At 41.3% G+C, this 17,876-nt stretch overlaps 1 protein-coding gene across 1 annotated transcript in view; it reads left to right on the top strand.

Moving 5' to 3' along the window:
* Positions 1-17,876, top strand: part of LOC106960809 (RNA-binding motif, single-stranded-interacting protein 3-like) — a 96,247-nt gene that overhangs the window by 28,516 nt on the left and 49,855 nt on the right. Inside the window, exon 3 of the mRNA XM_015054149.1 lies at positions 12,743-12,849. Within this exon, the coding sequence (XP_014909635.1) occupies positions 12,743-12,849 (107 nt within the window). The remainder of the gene's footprint in view (positions 1-12,742; positions 12,850-17,876) is intronic.

Raw genomic sequence — 17,876 nt, 5'->3', positions numbered from 1 at the left:
CTAAACTTCCTGCTATGATCTACTCTTCTTCCTTACACACTTTGTCCTCCACCTTCTCTTCTTTTTTTTCATTCACATTGTAAATCTAACTGAAGAGCTCCCTATTTGAGGTTTGGTAACCGCTTTAGGAAAAGCTGGAGAAAAGAACTACAGACACCCCCCACCCGCCGCCCCACCCACCCGTCTTCTCAGAATAAGAGAAACTCTGGCGTGCGAGACGGGTGTTGGGAATCCGGCTAACTCGTCCAGTAGACGCATTGGGGTAAAATCAACAGTGGGAAGTGTTAGATTTATTCTAGCAAGAGGGAAAGCATGTCCAAATCCTCTCAGTTCGAACAGCCATTATAAACAAGAGCAGATTAGCCAGCTGCCTCCTGCTGGGACAGTGAATGGATGAGAGTGGGAAAGATGAGGGGAGGCCGTTCCTCTCCTGCATTATCTAAATAACAGGCCGGGGAATTCAATAAGTACTGGCCTCATCAGACCTCATCAGCCTCCCCAATTAGGCTGCACATCATGGCGGCTAGTGGGCTCATTGCTGCTGGTGACAGATGAGACTCTGCACGGCGGTGCGCTCGCCTTTGCAGAGGTGCTGTTGCCCCACATTCCTGACATTGTTCTATGCTTTCTTCTTTTCTGAGAAGCAATAGCTGTTTGTGTCTAATTGCTCAGAGTCCGTTCTGATGACCTGGTTCATTCAAACTGCACGTCTGTCCTTGATGCTGCATTAGCAGAATACCAAGAGTCAGCCTCAGCTTTAAATAAGGACTTGCCATCAGCAGAGGGTTGCTGCTTTTAAAACCCCTGGTGATATTGATGTTGTCAATATCGTTCCCCTCCCACATCGCCTCCCTGTGTCTCCCTAGCGGTCAGGACATGTGAGGAAAACACACACAACCCTCCTGCATTGATTGCAGCCCATTAATGCGTACTGAGAAAAAAAAAAAAAAAAAGCCTTTCATCATGTTTAGGCAAGGTCTTACCCAAAGTTGTTCTGCGTAGGTCAACCTTTCTTCGTGGTTATTGCTCTGATTGCTATCTCGAGAGACGAAGAGCATATCTGCTGGAGCTGTTTGGTCTGCATCTTTTTTTCTTCACATAAAAAGAGGAATCTGCTTCAAACTGCTTCCATTTTTCATGTTGCGTTTTTAGGGAGTTGGAGTGGGTGGAAGCAGAATACATGGAGTAAAGCATTAGTCCTGAGAGACAGGAAACAAGTAAAGTACGGTCCTTATTTAACTTTATAGGACTCTTAACAGTTTGCGTCCCATTAATCAGCCAAAACCAATTTTCGTAATAACAAACATGTCACAATTAAAGAGGATGCAGCACACACTGCATAAAATATCACAACGAGGCTATTTTTTATTCATTTAATCATCTGACATTCACTCTAAAAACAAAATACATTGTACATTTTGAATATTTAGTAACACTTGCTAAATCAAGTGGGATTTATGTATTTTTACAAAAAGCAATGAACATTTTGTGAAAAGAGGATAGAAGTTACTTTATTTTCAAGGATTTTTTTTTTTTTTTTTTCCAATGACAGCAGAAGATTATTGTCATGATTGCTCGAGAACAAAGCTGAGACCCAGGAAATGAATGAATTATTAGGCTCGTGGATGTCTGATACATCGTTTGAAGTTCAGATGTTACATTTCTTTCAAACGGAGCTCAAGGCGACTGAGACGTTGGGCTTAACTATGACTGTTTTTTTTTTTTTTTTCTTCAAAATCCTGAAACTGTTTCCACAGCATGGTGACTTTGGGTTGATATTTCCTGATTGTTTTAGTCCCACATCATTTTATGTGGACCCTCCATAGATGCTGTCACGCTGCCTCAATTTTGGTACTTCTAATTTATTCTGTCAACATTGCAGTTTTGGCCTCTTCAAACTGAACAGCCATTCACTCAGAATGTATTTGTGGGCCACGTACAGTTTTTCCATAAAGGCCTACATGCACATGCATCAGTTATCATTATACCAAGCATAAACTGTAAAGGCAATAGAGCATATTGTGCACAAAAAACATGGAGTCGCATTATACTAGTCAGCCAATATGAAAATTTGTCACTTATTTCCTATACTTATATTTAAAATTCTGTGAGAGAAAAATGTAAACAGTTTATCACTGTAGATAAAATACTTTCTTCCTGCTGAAGTTGTTTCTCTGTCAGTTTCCAACACGTCTTCATTCACTCTTTTAAATTAACTGTGGATTATTTATTAAGCTCCAATCAATTTCCAAATGAGCAAAAACAAAGTGATTTACCTAGGAGATGCCTCTTCTTCTGGGTTGTAACGTTGTCATTGCACTTAGAAGATTCAGTGATGCTACTGTCTGGGTACAGGAGGGGGGGGGGTTATCTTAAAGGTCCTTCGAGTACATTTTAAAAAGTCTTTGAGGAAGTAGGTGAATATTTGTGAAATTTGCGATTTTGTGTGTTTGCTATACAACATGAACAATCCTCTTCATTTCACTTAATTTTATCCTACAAGCACAGAGGACAGACTCTTACTCGCACAGCTGTAAAGTGCAAATCAGCGACACGTAATATTTAGTGGTCCCTGAACAAAATATTGTTTCTTTATATTCTATGCCCTCGTCCTGTGCCTGTGGCAAAGCAACAGTTATTCTTTAAACTGGTTCTTGAACAGCCCTTAAACTGAATATGACTGGAATCGTACTTTCATTCTAAAACTGGAATTCTAACTTCAGACAATTTTACCAAAGTAGCTACTAAAGCTAGAACCAGTTTCATCCCCAAGAATAAGAAGTCAATTTATCAAAACTATCGAAAGCAAAACCAGGAAAATAATACTGTGTGAACAGGAACAATAACAGAAGACAAAAAGTTTCATTTGGACACATTCCTGTCCAAATGAACCAAGTTCTAAAACCGAGAGCTGCCCTTAATAGTGGACTGCACAGTGTCAGTCACCTCTGATTTGGTTTGGACTTTCCTACAATTTGGGTTCAGTATATATTTCCGTTAATGCATACATAAAAATGTATGCTTGTGTGTAAAGAAGACACTAAATCTGCATTCTCTAACTCTTCAAATAATTTTGTATGTTATTTTTATGTTATAACATAAAACAATGTTTGAAAAACATCATGAAAAACTCTTAAAACCTCTTTCAATGAAAAAAATTCAGCACCTCGTCAACACTTTTTAATCCTATATGATCTAATGTAATTACTTTGCCCACCTCTATTTTGTACTACTGGAAGAAACCGGAATGTCGAGAGAAAACCCACATGTGCACATGGAAAAACTACTTTTAAGTCTTCATCATCTTCAGAAATTGCTCTCTTTGGGGCTAGCAGCAATAGCCCCAAACTCTAATCATTTCTCAAGATGTAGAGAAAATACAGAAATAAGATGTCAAATGGAGTTTTGCAGGCACGATCTGAAAACGTTGCAGATCTCTCAGCATTGGCTTTAGCTGTACATGTCTGAGTGGGTTTGAGTGTACATAACGTATTTTGGTGTGTAGTTTTGTGTCTTTTTCCAAAAGTGCAAAGAGAGCTGCACCTGCAGCTCCTATCAAACGGTGGAAAGCTCCTTTCAGCACATGTTTAATTACCGCCTCGGCAGCTCCGCTTGGCTCAGACACTGCTGCTCTGAACGCAGCCAAGCACATCTTCTCACACATAGCTGCTTTTCCTCTGCCATAAACTCTGCTGATCCCTAATCAGCCACGATGCCACCCTTCATTGATCCCCAACTGGCTACTGCAAAGGGGACAATATGGACCCTCAGGCCCCCCAAACACCCACCACCCACCTCCAAACCTTTCTCCCTTTTAGTCGGGTGCCTTGCTTACATTGATCATAAATCAGCGTCACTAGCAGAATCGATCGTCAATCACGCTCAGTGACATTATTGATGCGGCTGCTCCCTCAGTTACGGTCCTGCCCTCAGCCAGGGGTTTGCACTGCGGCTGCGGCTCTGGCGTATTGATCCTCCTTCAGATACTGTATTGAGGGCCCTTTATTGATAATTCATTTATTGTGCTGTAATTTCATTTTCTTTCTTGTCCATTACATTGTTACTGGAAGCTCCTATGGTGGAAATTTAGTTAACAAACACTTCAGCCTTTGTTTGCTTTACGTTGCTGTTCTGACTTGCATGCCTCGCTTGTAAACAAACATACATGTCCAACTCTCTCTATTCATTTTTAGAGCTAAAAGTTTTAACAATTTTTCTTTGAGCAAGTAAATAAGAAGTTTTTTGGTGTGTCGCGGTCCAGTCGCGTAATTTGTATTGAAATATCTGCTGATACCAATGTATACTGATCCAGAGTATAAAGACTTTTAGTTGTAGGCTGCATAAAATGTATTATTACAGTTTGTGCACCTTAATCGACCTTGGTTTTGATCACGTAGTTGAAAATGCATTCAAGTCTCGAACCGCTGCACACAGACTTCTGGTGACTGTCATATCACATTTGCAGAGAAACATTTGCTTTGGGTTTGCTAGATGGGCCGCCTTGCTGAATTACAAAGCGTCGACCTGCGTGATTTATCTCTATAGATGGGAGGTTTCATGGGTCACTGGAGGCGTTGGCAGTGCTATAATGCTGCGCTAACAGGGACAGAGCAAGCTTTGCTGTCTGCCCACACAGGCAGTGACACACACACAGTGGGAGCACAAGTCAACCCCCACAGGCAAAGTCCAGCAACAGCCACTGTCCAGTCCCTCTGACACCGCCGGAACCGTTTGCCATGAAAGGATAGCACCGCAGGCTACAACTAGTTTAACACCACGAGGTCATCAAGAGCCAATGACTTGCTTTTTTGATTGATAATGTATTGCGAATGTAATTCATCCATGCTAAAATTCATTGCAGGTTTTTTTTTTTTTTTTATTCCGAAATTAATAACGAGCTGATTTGTGTTGCATGTTGTCGTATGCCCAGTTTAACAAGCTGCGTCTCGACAGGAACACTTACTGTGTCTTTTTAGATATTAATCTCTTTGATGAGCTTGAAGCTGTTTGAGGATGGCAAATTAACATAACCCAAGCATAGAATTTATGCGGGTGGACTGCAATTACCTGTCACACACATTTAGCGAGGAGCACATATGGCTCGGCAGGCTGTTATCGTTTTGGTACATTTTAAATCGTGTACTCGGTTGTGTCTTTTCAGCCAAGAGAGCTGAATTATCAAAAGCAACAACAGCTAATTAGTGAGATGTTTCTTTTTTGCAGTTAACAGGTACAGTGCATATTCTTAGTGTTAAAGAATACAATTTAAATTTGAGAAACTTTAAGGTTTTTGCTCCCTTTTTCCTTATTAATTGCTGAAATAAGGCTTCACTGTTTTCCGCCCTTAAAGATATTTACTTATTTAGGATCTTTTTGGAAGCCTCTTATTGCAGAACACTGTTCTCAGGCTCTTACCATCATTCAATTTCAAACAACCACAGAGCAGCCACTTGTACTGTAATTGCCGTCTTGGGCAGCTGCATAAAGCACCCGGTGATACTGAGACCCTCTGCAGCTACGGAGACGTTGGCAGTGTGCTGCTGCATCTGTGGCTTTATCATTAGAAACATCTGTGGCTGCCACTTTAGGACTGCCACTGTCTGCAGAACCCAGCAACACTCAAGCCCAACTATTTGGAGCGAGTGCGGTAAAGATTGTCTGCTAGTGTAAATGTTATTTTAACATATAGATGCTGGATTGTCAGCCATTTATTGGAGTTGGCAAACACAGCGAAGAAGAAATTCCACTTACTTGCGCTCCCTTTTGCCTGCGCCGGTGTTTTTAGTTATTTGTCCAATCCCCATGGCAATGTTCGAGTCTGAAACGCAGGAATTAGCTGATTTAGCTGAAAATGAAGATCTCATTTAAGAGCCGGTATCCCACGGGTTGCCTGGCAGTTGGAAACTCGCCGCCGCCTGCTTGACACTAGACTGCAGTTACAGTATTTAAATTTTGTTTAAGAGCACATTAACTCATGAGTCAGCAATTGAATGTGCAATTATATTCCTGCTAAAATAATTACACTTCTTCTTTTTTTTTTTTTTTTTTTTAAACAGACAGTCCTTTGTCTGTCAGTTGGATTAAGTCATTGATTTTTCCCTTATTATGTCTGCATGAAAGCATATTGAAGCCTTCCAGTTCCCTGAAGAAACCCTCCCGCTAATTTAGGCTGTCTGCTGTTTTGGACGAGCTGAGAGCCAGACACATTGAGCTCAAGTCATCCATCATTTTTGTTTGTGCAGAGGTGGGATAGATAGATGGATAGATAGATGGATAGATAGATGGATAGATAGATAGATGGATAGATAGATAGATGGATAGATAGATAGATAGATAGATAGATAGATAGATAGATAGATAGGAGTGAAAGATGGATTAGCATGCCACAGACTCCCTACATAACATTACTCTTGTTAAGTGTGCAATAGCTCATCGATCAGACTTGTGCCGCCCGCATCCAGGGCTCTTTCCTGCATTTTCCGTTGAGTAATCCATAATATAATCTCAGGCCTGAGCCATCCAGCCTCCTGCATGAACCCAGTGTGAGAAAAGTCTGGCCAGGAGCTGATCAATAGCCATGGAGCATCTGTAACAAATGCAAGCAAAGAGCTGTTGACATCCTTCTCCCTTTGGTCGTCACGCTCATGTAGATGAGCTTGACAGTATGGATTGGAAAACTGGACTTTACCTGTCACTTATACCCCCTGTGAATCTCTCGCTTCACCCCCCCCCCAACACCAACACCCCTTCCTGCCCATTTCTGTCAATGTCTCTTCCTGTCTCTGTCCGTCCGTCTATGACACCGTATCTGTCTTTCCGTCTATCACGCTCTCCCTATCCGTGTCGCTCTGTGCCAGTGCCGGCTCCATTTATTGGGCTGTATCGTTGAGCCATGTGTGCCGTCCCTGTCAGCAAAACGGCTGGCAGACTGTCTTCATTTTCATGCTGAAGGATGTGAAGCCAGTGTAGCAGTTGTGAGAGCTATCGACTGGGATCCGTCAAAGCCCTCCCTGTAGGAAAAGCTGCTGCCTCCTGCCTTTCTCGTTGGCAGCCACACTGAGCTTGTTTGTTTGACTCGGAAAATGTCGACATACATTCAGCACTGCTGTGGTTTTGATTCCATAATCCTCACCTGACATATCCTTACTATTACCCCTGGGTTTTTTTTTTTTTATTGTATTTATGTGGATGTGCCACACTGCCCACTGCACTTTGTTTTAGTCTTTCTCTTTCAGCCTCCATCTCACTCTTATTCTCTCTGTTACCCCCAAGATAAATTCTCCTCAGTCTGGGCAAACAGGTCAATCCGGCTGATGGGAATCGGACAGTTGTTGATCCAATTAGAGATCCCCTCAAGCAGCGTCAGTGCGCAGCAGAATTCCAATAAAGTAATGTCTCCTTCCCTACTTTTTCATGATCTCACTCAACATGTCCTTGCAGCAAAACACAGTGCGATATCCAAGGACTTTTCAGAGACACTTAGCTCATCACACATCCAACTAGACACCCACAGTACTCTATAACTAAAGTGATAGAGAAACTGAAAGCTTCTTTATTCTGTAGCTTCTTAGACTGGAGCTATATTTTGGGGGAAGCAACTGAACACTTCTCTCTGTTTGCCCTTTTTAGCTCTGGACGCGTGAGGAGTGGAGCAAGCCCAGCCCAGTTTGACTCCAAATGCTTGTGAGAGGCCTCCTTTGTAGCTGTCATGAGATTGAAAAGCTGGCCGTTTCTTTGCGCAGAACCTTTTATTCGGCCGCTCTGTAAATCTGGGGCATTCCTGCATTGATTTCACCATTCAGGCCAAACAGATGTACAGTCCTATTGAGAGCGTGCGAGTGAATTTACGGCGCCTCAAGTGATGCGTTATAATGCATGTGCTGATTTGCATTCACGGATCAAAATGGTATTCAGCTGGCCTTTGTGAGATGATCCAGAGCATATTCCCTCTTTATCTGCCAGAGCCGAAGAGAAAAGTACTGATTTTGACCAGATGCCGGCCAACGGGAACCGACAGTAACAGCAATACTTATAGCTTTACCCTGTGCAAACAGGAGCAACTTAAAATAAGATTTCATTTAAGTTCTCATTATAATCTCATTGTTTGGCAGACGTATATCGGTGCATACTCTGTGGTTCGTTGTGCTGTGTGGTAATGTTCCTTGATAAGCGGAAAGCCTATCTCTTCAAAACCACATGCACGAGTCTACAGTCACTGCGTCTCACAACATCTTATTGTGGCTTGCAAGCCTTTTCATCTGTGTTGTTGTTAGAACCACAGGCTACAGGGTAGTTTGGGATATCATCTGAAATGTGGTGACTTTGTAGTCGGCCTTTCTGAACCATCGCTTTGTCGAAGCTCTTTTTTTAATGCAATTAGAACTGTTAAGTGTTTTGGAGTAGATCTGTTGCAGCTGCACACATCAAACGACTTGACAGTTTTGCAAAAATACCTCAGGTTCAGTCAAATTGGATGGATAGGATTTGTTAGCCTCCATTCTCACATCTTGCCACAGATTCTCAGTTGGATTCAGCTCTGCAGTTCTGTCCGTTTGTTTAGGGTCGTGGTTCCTGTGGGAAGTTGAACCTTTTCCCCAGTCTTGAGTCTTTTGCATCCTCTTGCAGGTTTTCTCCCAGGATTGCTCTGTATTTCACCTCATCCATCTTCCCATTAGCTCTTAATTGGACGGTGCGCTCAGGGTGTTGAGCAGGATTAATTTTCGGTAGTATCTTGGCCAAAAAGTTTTTTTTTTTTTGTTTGTTTTTTTTCTTTTTTTGGTCTCATGTGATCAGCATACCGTCCTCCACATATTTTCTGTGTCCCTTACAATAATTTGGGACAAACTTCAAAGCCCCTCTGAAACATTCTTCAGAGATTAAAACCACTGTTAGATATAAAGAATAAGAAAAGGTTTTACGTATTTATTAGCAACATAGTTGGTTATAATTACAACGGCTAAATGAGAGCAAAGTCCTCCAGACACACTACTTGGTATGTCAACTGTCATTCGTGGGACACATATGCCACCTTTGCCACATCAAGACCAGAACCAGTTTGAAATTAAAACGCCACAATATTCTATGTAGTCCTGATAACATTTTATCAGGAGCTACATGCTCCTTCCAGTTCTACTTAGAGCTGTAGGCATTTAAAATGCTCTTCAATATTTCTCTCTTTGCTTGACAGTATTTGCTTAGTCAGTGTCTGATGTTAAAAAACAGTAACAAATCTGAAAAAAAAAGAATAGTAAGGGGATGTAAATACTTATACAAGACACTTTGAACCCCTCCGCCATTGTGTGCACGTGAATAGTGGTTAGTGTTGCAGTGGGTTCACCATGACCCAGATGCCAATGTTCGTGTTTGTGCTCACTCCTCATTAATTTATTTACAGGTTCCTAAGGCAACCCTCATGAAAAACAATTAGGGCTTCCCATGGAGGACCTTGTTAGCAGCAGTTGTTAACCTCCAACCAAAAGTACTTCACATCTTTCTCCAATGATTTAAGATCGTTAAATAGAAAAAAACAAACAAACAAAAAAAAGGGTCCATAGCAGTTTTTTAAGCAGCCCCCTCTTGCACCTCTATTTTTTTCCACTTATAAGGTGAAATGTGTTCCACTTGAAGGTTTTGGGCCAAAGGCACAACATCAGCAGCATAGTGGCCCTACCTCTGCCAACGATGACTTTCTGTTTCTTGTGTGGTGCTAGTTTTTGTGTACTTCTCTTACTGTGTGTGCGTGTGTGTGTGTGTGTGTGTGTGTGTAGTTGCAGTACAGAGAGACTTTAAGAGCAGAAAAAGAGCGTATGTGCGTGTAAGTGTGTGTCAGGGCAACAGAGGGGTGAGTGTGTTCACAGAGTGGGTGGGGTGGTGTGAAGCTGTTGATCTTGGGCTTCAGTCTTAAACAAATTGGCCATTCCTCTGTGGGAACTGGGAATGCAGTCACACAGGGAAGGTCAGCCTGCTCTGTGTCAGATTCTCTAAATTTCTCCAATAGCTAATTATCTCCCAGAGTGCCAGAGGAGAGGTTTGGAAAAGCTTTTGTTGTTTTTTTTTCTTGAAGCCTCTTCACACTCTCTCTTTGTTGCTGCATTCTCCCAAGCTGACTCTGAAAAGTTTAATCTTGATAGGCTGGCTGAGGGCTGCATTGACACATCGGTAAGGATAGTTAGTTTTTAATTATTGTCTTGAATGCTACAACGAAACCCCAAAAATAATTAAACGTACTCTCCAGCTGCAGGTGCAGTTCTGACATGCAAGCGTTTCGATGCTCAAATCTCGCACTGAACTGTAAAAGTCGCATTCCCTTCATCCGCATCGCTTTCTACTGAACAAAACTTCTTTTACTGCAGTCATATGATGCAGTGCTTTTACTGAGGTCCAGCAACCTTTAGCATCTGCAAGCAAAGATTAAAGTGACAAACACATTTTTTTCTCACTGGCTTGACTTGATGAAAGGTTGCATTACCTCCTGCAGGCAGACCCCTTCTTTTCCCTACGTCGTCACAATGCAGCCACATTATGAGCTGCCCGGCCTATAATGTGAATGCGATGACAGGAAGGTTGTCAGGCTCCTCCTATAGGCCACCAGGTGCTGAGCAGCAGTGGGTTAGAGTCTGGACAAGCTTGTTTTCCATCTAAAACTGCAGTCACACGATTTCTCCTCTTGCCTGGTATGTAGGAATATCAAAAGCACTTTTTATGTGTCCAAACAGAAACGAGGAGCAATTGAAGAGCTACAGAATGTGTTGTGATGCATCCTGTTGCATCAAACAAATCATTAGATGCATCCCATTATAACCAGGGTGGATCTTCTGTTGCCTTTAGAGATGACATTGTCTGTGGCACGGATTTGACAAGTTGTCAGAAACGTTCCTCAGACTTTTTGGTTCAGATCGACATGTCATGTAGCCGACCCACATTTGTTGGCTGCACATCCACAATGTGGTTGTTCCATTCCAGGTTCTGTCGAATTGAGATCAGATGTCTGTGAACGAACTGCATGTTCAAGAAGCCAGTTTGATGTTGAGGTCTGTGGCCTGGTGCATCATCCTGCTGGACACAATATGAAGTAGATTAAAGGCAATGCTGGAGTGTCGTTTACTGTATATGTAATGTTTTTTACTGGTATTGTCAAAGTGAAAATGTACAACAGGTGAAAAGTGAAATGCTGAATAATAGTACGGCCTTTGTAACCATTAACTCTCCACCTTGTGATTTACCCTGCAGTGTTTGTACAAATGCAGGTATCAAGAAATGCCATGTTTTTGATCTAAAATGTTTTTTTGTTTTTTTTTAAACAATGTGGTGTGTTGATTCCACTTGAAAAGATTTCTACTCTCTCTATTAATTGTTTTAACATTTGAAAGCTTGGGATGCATCTAAAATCTGCTCGAACGTTTATCCGCACATAGACATCGGTTACTTTTGCCATGAGATAAATAAATCTAAATCTGATGATGTTCATCCATCTGTCCTAAATTAAGCAATATGGTTACAAAAACGTTTTCTGTCAATTTCTTTTGAATAATTTACTCTGTTTGAATTGTAGTGCATTGCAGCTTTATCAACTTAAACTCAGATGTCTGAAGCGTTTTCCCCTTCCTCATAGTTTTTTCTTTTGGATCTCCTCGATCTTTTTTCTCTTCATTTTGTTTTATCTTTTCTGTCTTAGTAACTATACATTTCTGTTGGCTTTCTACCACAGGCTCGTGTCCCTTCTCTCATCTCCACTCTCGGCCTCTAAAGGGATTCTGTTGACACAGACTGAAATAGGGGGACAGACTCTGTCGAGACCGTCTGGTCCCCAGCCAAGAGAGCTGCTAGTTTCTCAGGCTCCCCGATCTCCTTCCCAACTTTTTTTTCTTTCCCTGAGAATGTCTTTCTTCAGAGTTTTTTTTTATTTTTTTATGCTATCTCATCTACCTGAATCTAATTTTGCCTTTGTCGGTGCTCACCTGCAGCACGAGCGTGAGAAAGTGCCCTTTGAGAGGGTACTTTAAAGCAGCATAGGTCATCATTTTCATTGACCTTTTGCTGGTAATTATGTGCACAAAAGGCTGGTGATGGAGAGACAACAGTACAATTTTTTTTTAGTTTTTTTTTTGTAGTTTTCAATAAATTAACTCGAGCTTTGTCATGGTTTCCTGCTGCTGGTGAAAGACAGCTGCTGTCTTGGAAGGAATTTCACATTACAATAGTTGTTTTTTTCTCATAATTTTTAAACTTCAGAGACTGCCTCTAGGGTTAGCAAAAAGAAAAGCTGAGTTAATCAGTACAGTGCAGTGAGGTCCTGAGACTGAGTGGAAAATACATAAAATTTCAAAGAAAAGAGAAGACTGCTGTTATGGTAAAGCTAGCAGCGATTATGTTTCAAGAACAAGGACGTCTTCTAGAAAAAAAAAAAAAGCCTTGGCTGACAGAGCCGTCTTCCATTACCATCTAAGAGGTATTTACAAGCGCGATTACTGTGATTATTATTTCAACAATACCCTGCAATGCTCTTTCATGGGCTGCCAGCCGGAGCGAGGACAGGGAGGGCCTGCCAAGCTTGTCAACCTGGGAATTTGTCTAGCAGCTCCATAGGACACAGAAAAGAGGAACGGAGTGAGCCAGAAAAAGAAATGCCATGGCAGAAGTAGAGAAAAGGTGATGCGGTTCAAAAGGGTTTTTGCCTTTCTGCAGGGTCACAAGATGCCACCCTTCTAAAATGTCTTTGACCTTCGTTTTTCTTTCTCTGCAGCCCCCACGGAGCCTTTGCTGTGCAAATTTGCAGACGGAGGGCAGAAGAAACGCCAAAGCCAGAGCAAGTATCCTCAGAATGGGAGACCGTGGCACAGAGAAGGGGAGGTGAGATTTTTGGGACAGTACAAAACTTTACTCTCGCTCACTGAGAGGAAATCCTAAATGCCGAGCGACCCTGAGCTTTTCCCACGTCCGTAGAGTCAAGTCTTAGGAGGAGCGAATGTAAAGAAATGGAATCGTTACATCTATTATATCTTCTCTGTAGCTGTCCACAAATGGCTTCAGTGCTGTCTGTGCTCTGCAACCACAGACAGAATTACTGAAACTTCTTTGTGGGATTTTTTTCCAAGCACTCTTGGCGTGTTGGTGGTGACATATGAAGACTTTTACAAGGAACCACATTTCATTCACAAGTAAATCAAAAGTATTTGCATTCAAATATGACAATAATTGTTAGAATAAATGTTAAGATTTACTGCTGTAAATGCAGGCCTTCCAAAAACCCAAACAAGTCTGTCTGTCACATCTCGTGTTTTTGCGAACAGAAATGATTTGCCATTTGCGTCCATTTTAAGAGATGAGGGGGAAAATAGAAATAAACAGCAGGTTGAACTGATCCTGGATGCACACGAGCTGTCGTGTAAATTGCACCTCTAGCCAAGTGCCTCACTGAACACACGTTCCCTCCATACACCGGAATGGCAGGAAACCCAAAACCAGATTCACCGTGATGACATGCGGATACAAGGTCACGGCTAACAACCGTCTATACTGGAAAGGACGCGGAGAGGACACAGGCTGGGGAGCCTTTAAACTGGACTATACAGATGAGGAAGAATGCGAGCACATGCGTAAGAGCCGGCACACACGTTTAGTGAGGCTGACAGTTATGCTGAAGCAGCAGCGTGGGAAGACCCAGAGAGATGAAATGTTTGTCCTTCAGAAAACAGTCTCTGTGTGTGCATTTGTTGTTGGTTGTTGGACTATAAATTGGGCTCCGCGTCTCCCTCAGTGCTTCATCACATGATTAACTGCACCGAACACATCCAGTCAATTATGGGCTGTGTTTTATTTATTTATTTTTATGGTGGAATAATTTCACACAAGAACTTTTAATGGGTTTTAAAGATAGTATCTGTATGTTGAGACTTCAATTTATCATGGGATTTTTCTAATCCTCACAGGGTCAAACACATGCATACATCCCCACGGCTGCTTGCGTTTCACTTAGAACGTCAGACCTAAACTACATCGTTTTTGCCACCATCAACAAGCTTCTGGTGTAAATACTGCTGAATATTTGGACATTCATCTTAGTTAAAATTAATGGAGTTAATGATGCTTCTCTTGCATGACAACTGGAGCGCTGCTTTTTGGCTTGAAAGCATGACATTTCCTCCTGCAGTCGTACTTCTGTTATAATATTTCTTCAGAGAGCATGTGGGCAGTTGCAGATTGATTTTAGAGCAGAATGCTTGTGTGTTAACATCATTTTTTGTTCAGTTGCAATATCAAAAGCGATCCAGATTTCTCCAGTTCATGGAAGGCCAGAAATTCGGTGGTTCCTGAACAACCTCGCCGGTTATTTTTCATCTGAGGTCGACTGTTTGTGCATGCTCCCAGAAGTCGGCACAGGCCAGATACATCTGATTACCATGACATTCACTACAACTGTTAAAACGAATGGTTCTGCATACCTCAGCAGTTTAGAAATGATTTCAAAGCACTGAAGCAGCTTGTGTAAATCTACAGTTTTCCTCGGAAACTTATTGCGCTTTTTATCTGTTCCAAGTACGGGTCAACCCAATACGATGTCAAATAAATCTTTTTTTGTTTAAGTTTCCAAAGAGAAAATATGAAAAGTTTCTCTTTTTTTCTTTTTAAGAGAAAAATGTGAAACAACAGAAAGAATTCTTTGTTGGTTGTTGGAGCTCTACAGCGTCCCTGCAAACCTTTAGCGTACTCCTGGGTTTATTTAGAAGAATTTCAACTTTTCATCATGTAAAGAGGCTCTGCTTTAAGTTACCTTTCTGTGGGACGCGCACTGTGATTAAAGTAGAGCTTGTCCAGGACGGTGCGCTCTGACGCAATTTACCGTAGCTATGGGAAGTTTCATCCAAAGACAAAAAAAAATAAAAAATAATGTTCACCTAGATTCTATAAACATACAGAGACCAGAGGGGAAACAAGAACGACTGGGGAGAAATAACAGAGACCCAGAGTTTGTGCATAGATCTGAGTTCAGCCAAAGGCTGAGCTGAACAAAAAAAAAAAAAAAACATTCAAGCACATTATGATAAGCTAGCTAGCTTGAAGCTTAATTCAAACGTACACTGAAGACCCATTTAAACCTCAAGTTTTAAAATCTCAGAGCAGGGATTTTGTGTCTCAGTTCAAAATATTTTCATGTTCCCTGTTCCTGGTAGCCATCTCCTCTTCCCCCATGATGGCCTCCACTCGCATTGTTTCACGTTACTTTGCTTTTTACAAAATGCTTTTATTGTCAAAGTTCAAGATCAAGTGCCAGGAGCGAAATCTGTTGCCGAAAGCTTATATTTTCATGCCGGTCGGTTACTTCAGATCTGCGCCCCTGCTTCGTGTTATTTTAGAGCCAAATGAACAGTGTTTTGGAAAAGTATTCTTTAGCTTTTTTTTTTTTCTATTTTTCTACATTCCTACCACAAAATAAAACGTTTTCTTTTATTGAGGATTTAAAGTTCAACACATTGCAGCTCATAACTGCAAAGCGGAAAGAAAAAGGGTACATGGCAGAAGACCTTTTAGAAGTAAAACGGAGAACACGACCATAAACACATAGCCTGACCTACAGTGAAACGGTTCTGATCAAAGTTCAATTATGTGTTAGAAAAGCCTAGTCAATGCAGACGCCTACGTAAATCAGGAATATGAGTCAGTACTTGAAACTAACTCATATTCACAGACATCCTATCTCACTGAGCATGGGGTTAATGGGGAAAAAAAACATAACTTTCCATCTCTACATGTGCAAAGCTGGTAGTAGACATAAACAAAAAAAAAAAAAACAAAAAAAAAAACACCTGTAATTGCAGCAAAAGGAGGTCTTACAAAGTATCGTACCATTTTCCTTCTGTTTCACAAATTATGAGTTACTTTGTTCTGGTCTACAACTTAAAACTCATAAATTATGTTAAGGTTTGTGGTTTCAACGCTACATCATACAAAAAAAAAGTCCTCAAACTAATTTACGACCTTTGTATTTTTTTTTTTACACAAATAAATGTCCACTCACCTTATTTAGCACAAGAGTCTAATAATATATGTGCCCACTCACCATGCTGCAGGACGTGTTAATGAATCTCACAGGGAGAAGCCACTTCAGGTGGGTCAGGTGACCTTCAAAAGTGAGAAGATTTGCCTGCACCTTGTTCCAAGTGTGTGGCCATGACCTGTTCCAAAGGCAGTCAGCTCTAACCACATCCCCAACACTTCTCCAATGTGTTTACATCTGTATTTAAGGCTTTCACTGGATCTCCAACGATGGAGCTATTGCTGGTGCTGAGTGACGCATATTTGGTATGATCTTAGTATTATTTCAGGCATAGATAGGTTTAACAAGCTTTAGTTTTGTTCTTGTGTGAATAATAAAGTCTCTCTGTTGTCATCTCATAACCATTTTATTGTAGAAATAAGATCAGTAGATTTGGCCTGAATGCAAGTACTTAACAGTAAATCCAAACTTCCAGGAATAAGGGCTTTGAACTTCTCGGAAAAGCTTTGATATTTGAATTTACTAATATATGTGTTCATTTAAACCTTTTTGCAAACAGCTTTTTAATGCACATGTCTGTTAATAAAGCCAGATAAGTAGAGATGAACAAATTAGTTTATTCTCCTTTCAGGTATATTACGTTTTGAAACTGAGTAACCGGTTTTCCAACAGACTCAGATTAACACCAAGAAGAGTCTGATTATTTATTTCCTGCTAACTGGAAATCTAAAGAAAGGGTTACCATATTTGTGTCAACTATTGCTTTTTGTAACACTCATTCAGCCGTCAGTAGTTATCAAAGTTAAATAAGATTGTGCCTTCTGTGGGACTTCTTGATCAGCTGCTTTCACATGATCATGTAAAGAGCCGCCATTTGTATTTTTTTTTAGCCCTGTCAACTTTTCAATTCCTGCCAAGAAAGAAACGTTGTACATTTATGTGTTCTGAGAGCTCACCACAATGTCCTTCATTTTTGTCGATGGCTGCATGAGATTGGGCTCGGCCTGCCGCCCCGAACACCTTTGCTGAGGGAGAGACAACTACGACCGACCCTCTGTGATGCAATCCCCAAGGCCGACTCAAAGGACGTCACGCGAGGATTTCCCAGCCTCTCGACACGATGCTAAAAGTGCTGCCTGGAAAGTGCTGCCAGTGATTGACGCCTGGTTGAAGGACAGAAATGTTTTGCCGTATCAGTGGGTTGTTTATACTACTGACCACAGAGATTTCAAGGTCACCGAATGCGCGGTGTTGATCTGATCCTCCTTTTTCCTCCAACCCAACTATCCCACGCAGAGACGAGGAGCAAATTTTAAAGGTTTAAATTGGTGGACTCCTGCAAACATTTAGCTACATATTAAACCTCTTCCATGTTTCATGTTATGTATTTTTATGAGTTAAGCAGATTTTTGACATCTGCATCGGGTTTGTACCAGCTTGCCTCGTCACTATTGAAGGCAGCTCACCTGAAGATGTGATCTAGTTGAATCAAACGCATTTGAATGGGATAATGAATAGAATGTCACTCACCCTACGGTCGTTGATCAGGTGGAAGGTGGGCATTACATGTCGGTCTGTTTATCAGAACTGGAGACATTTCTCACCACGCATACAGATGGAGAGAAAGAGTCCAAAGCATCCATCCGTCTCTTACTCCTCGTCTGCCTGTACAGAATTTCCCGTGGCTTCTTTTTTTTCATTTTTCTTAACTCTTCCTTTTATTCTGCCTTTAAGTGCTTTCTGCACACCTTTCGCTTTTCTTTTTTTTTTTTTTACTTTCATTGTGTCTCCCTGCGTCTTCCTCCCTGTGTTTGAAGTCTTCCCAGACCCCACAGCAACATATGGAGAGAGAAAGAGCAAGTGACTCACTGAGACGGAGACA

The sequence above is a fragment of the Poecilia latipinna genome, unplaced genomic scaffold, assembly GCF_001443285.1.
Source record: "Poecilia latipinna isolate Pla-1442-1.1 unplaced genomic scaffold, P_latipinna-1.0 Scaffold1231, whole genome shotgun sequence".
Classification (NCBI taxonomy): domain Eukaryota; kingdom Metazoa; phylum Chordata; class Actinopteri; order Cyprinodontiformes; family Poeciliidae; genus Poecilia; species Poecilia latipinna.
Note: the sequence above shows the minus strand (reverse complement) of the source record. Positions and strands in the feature narration are given on the sequence as shown.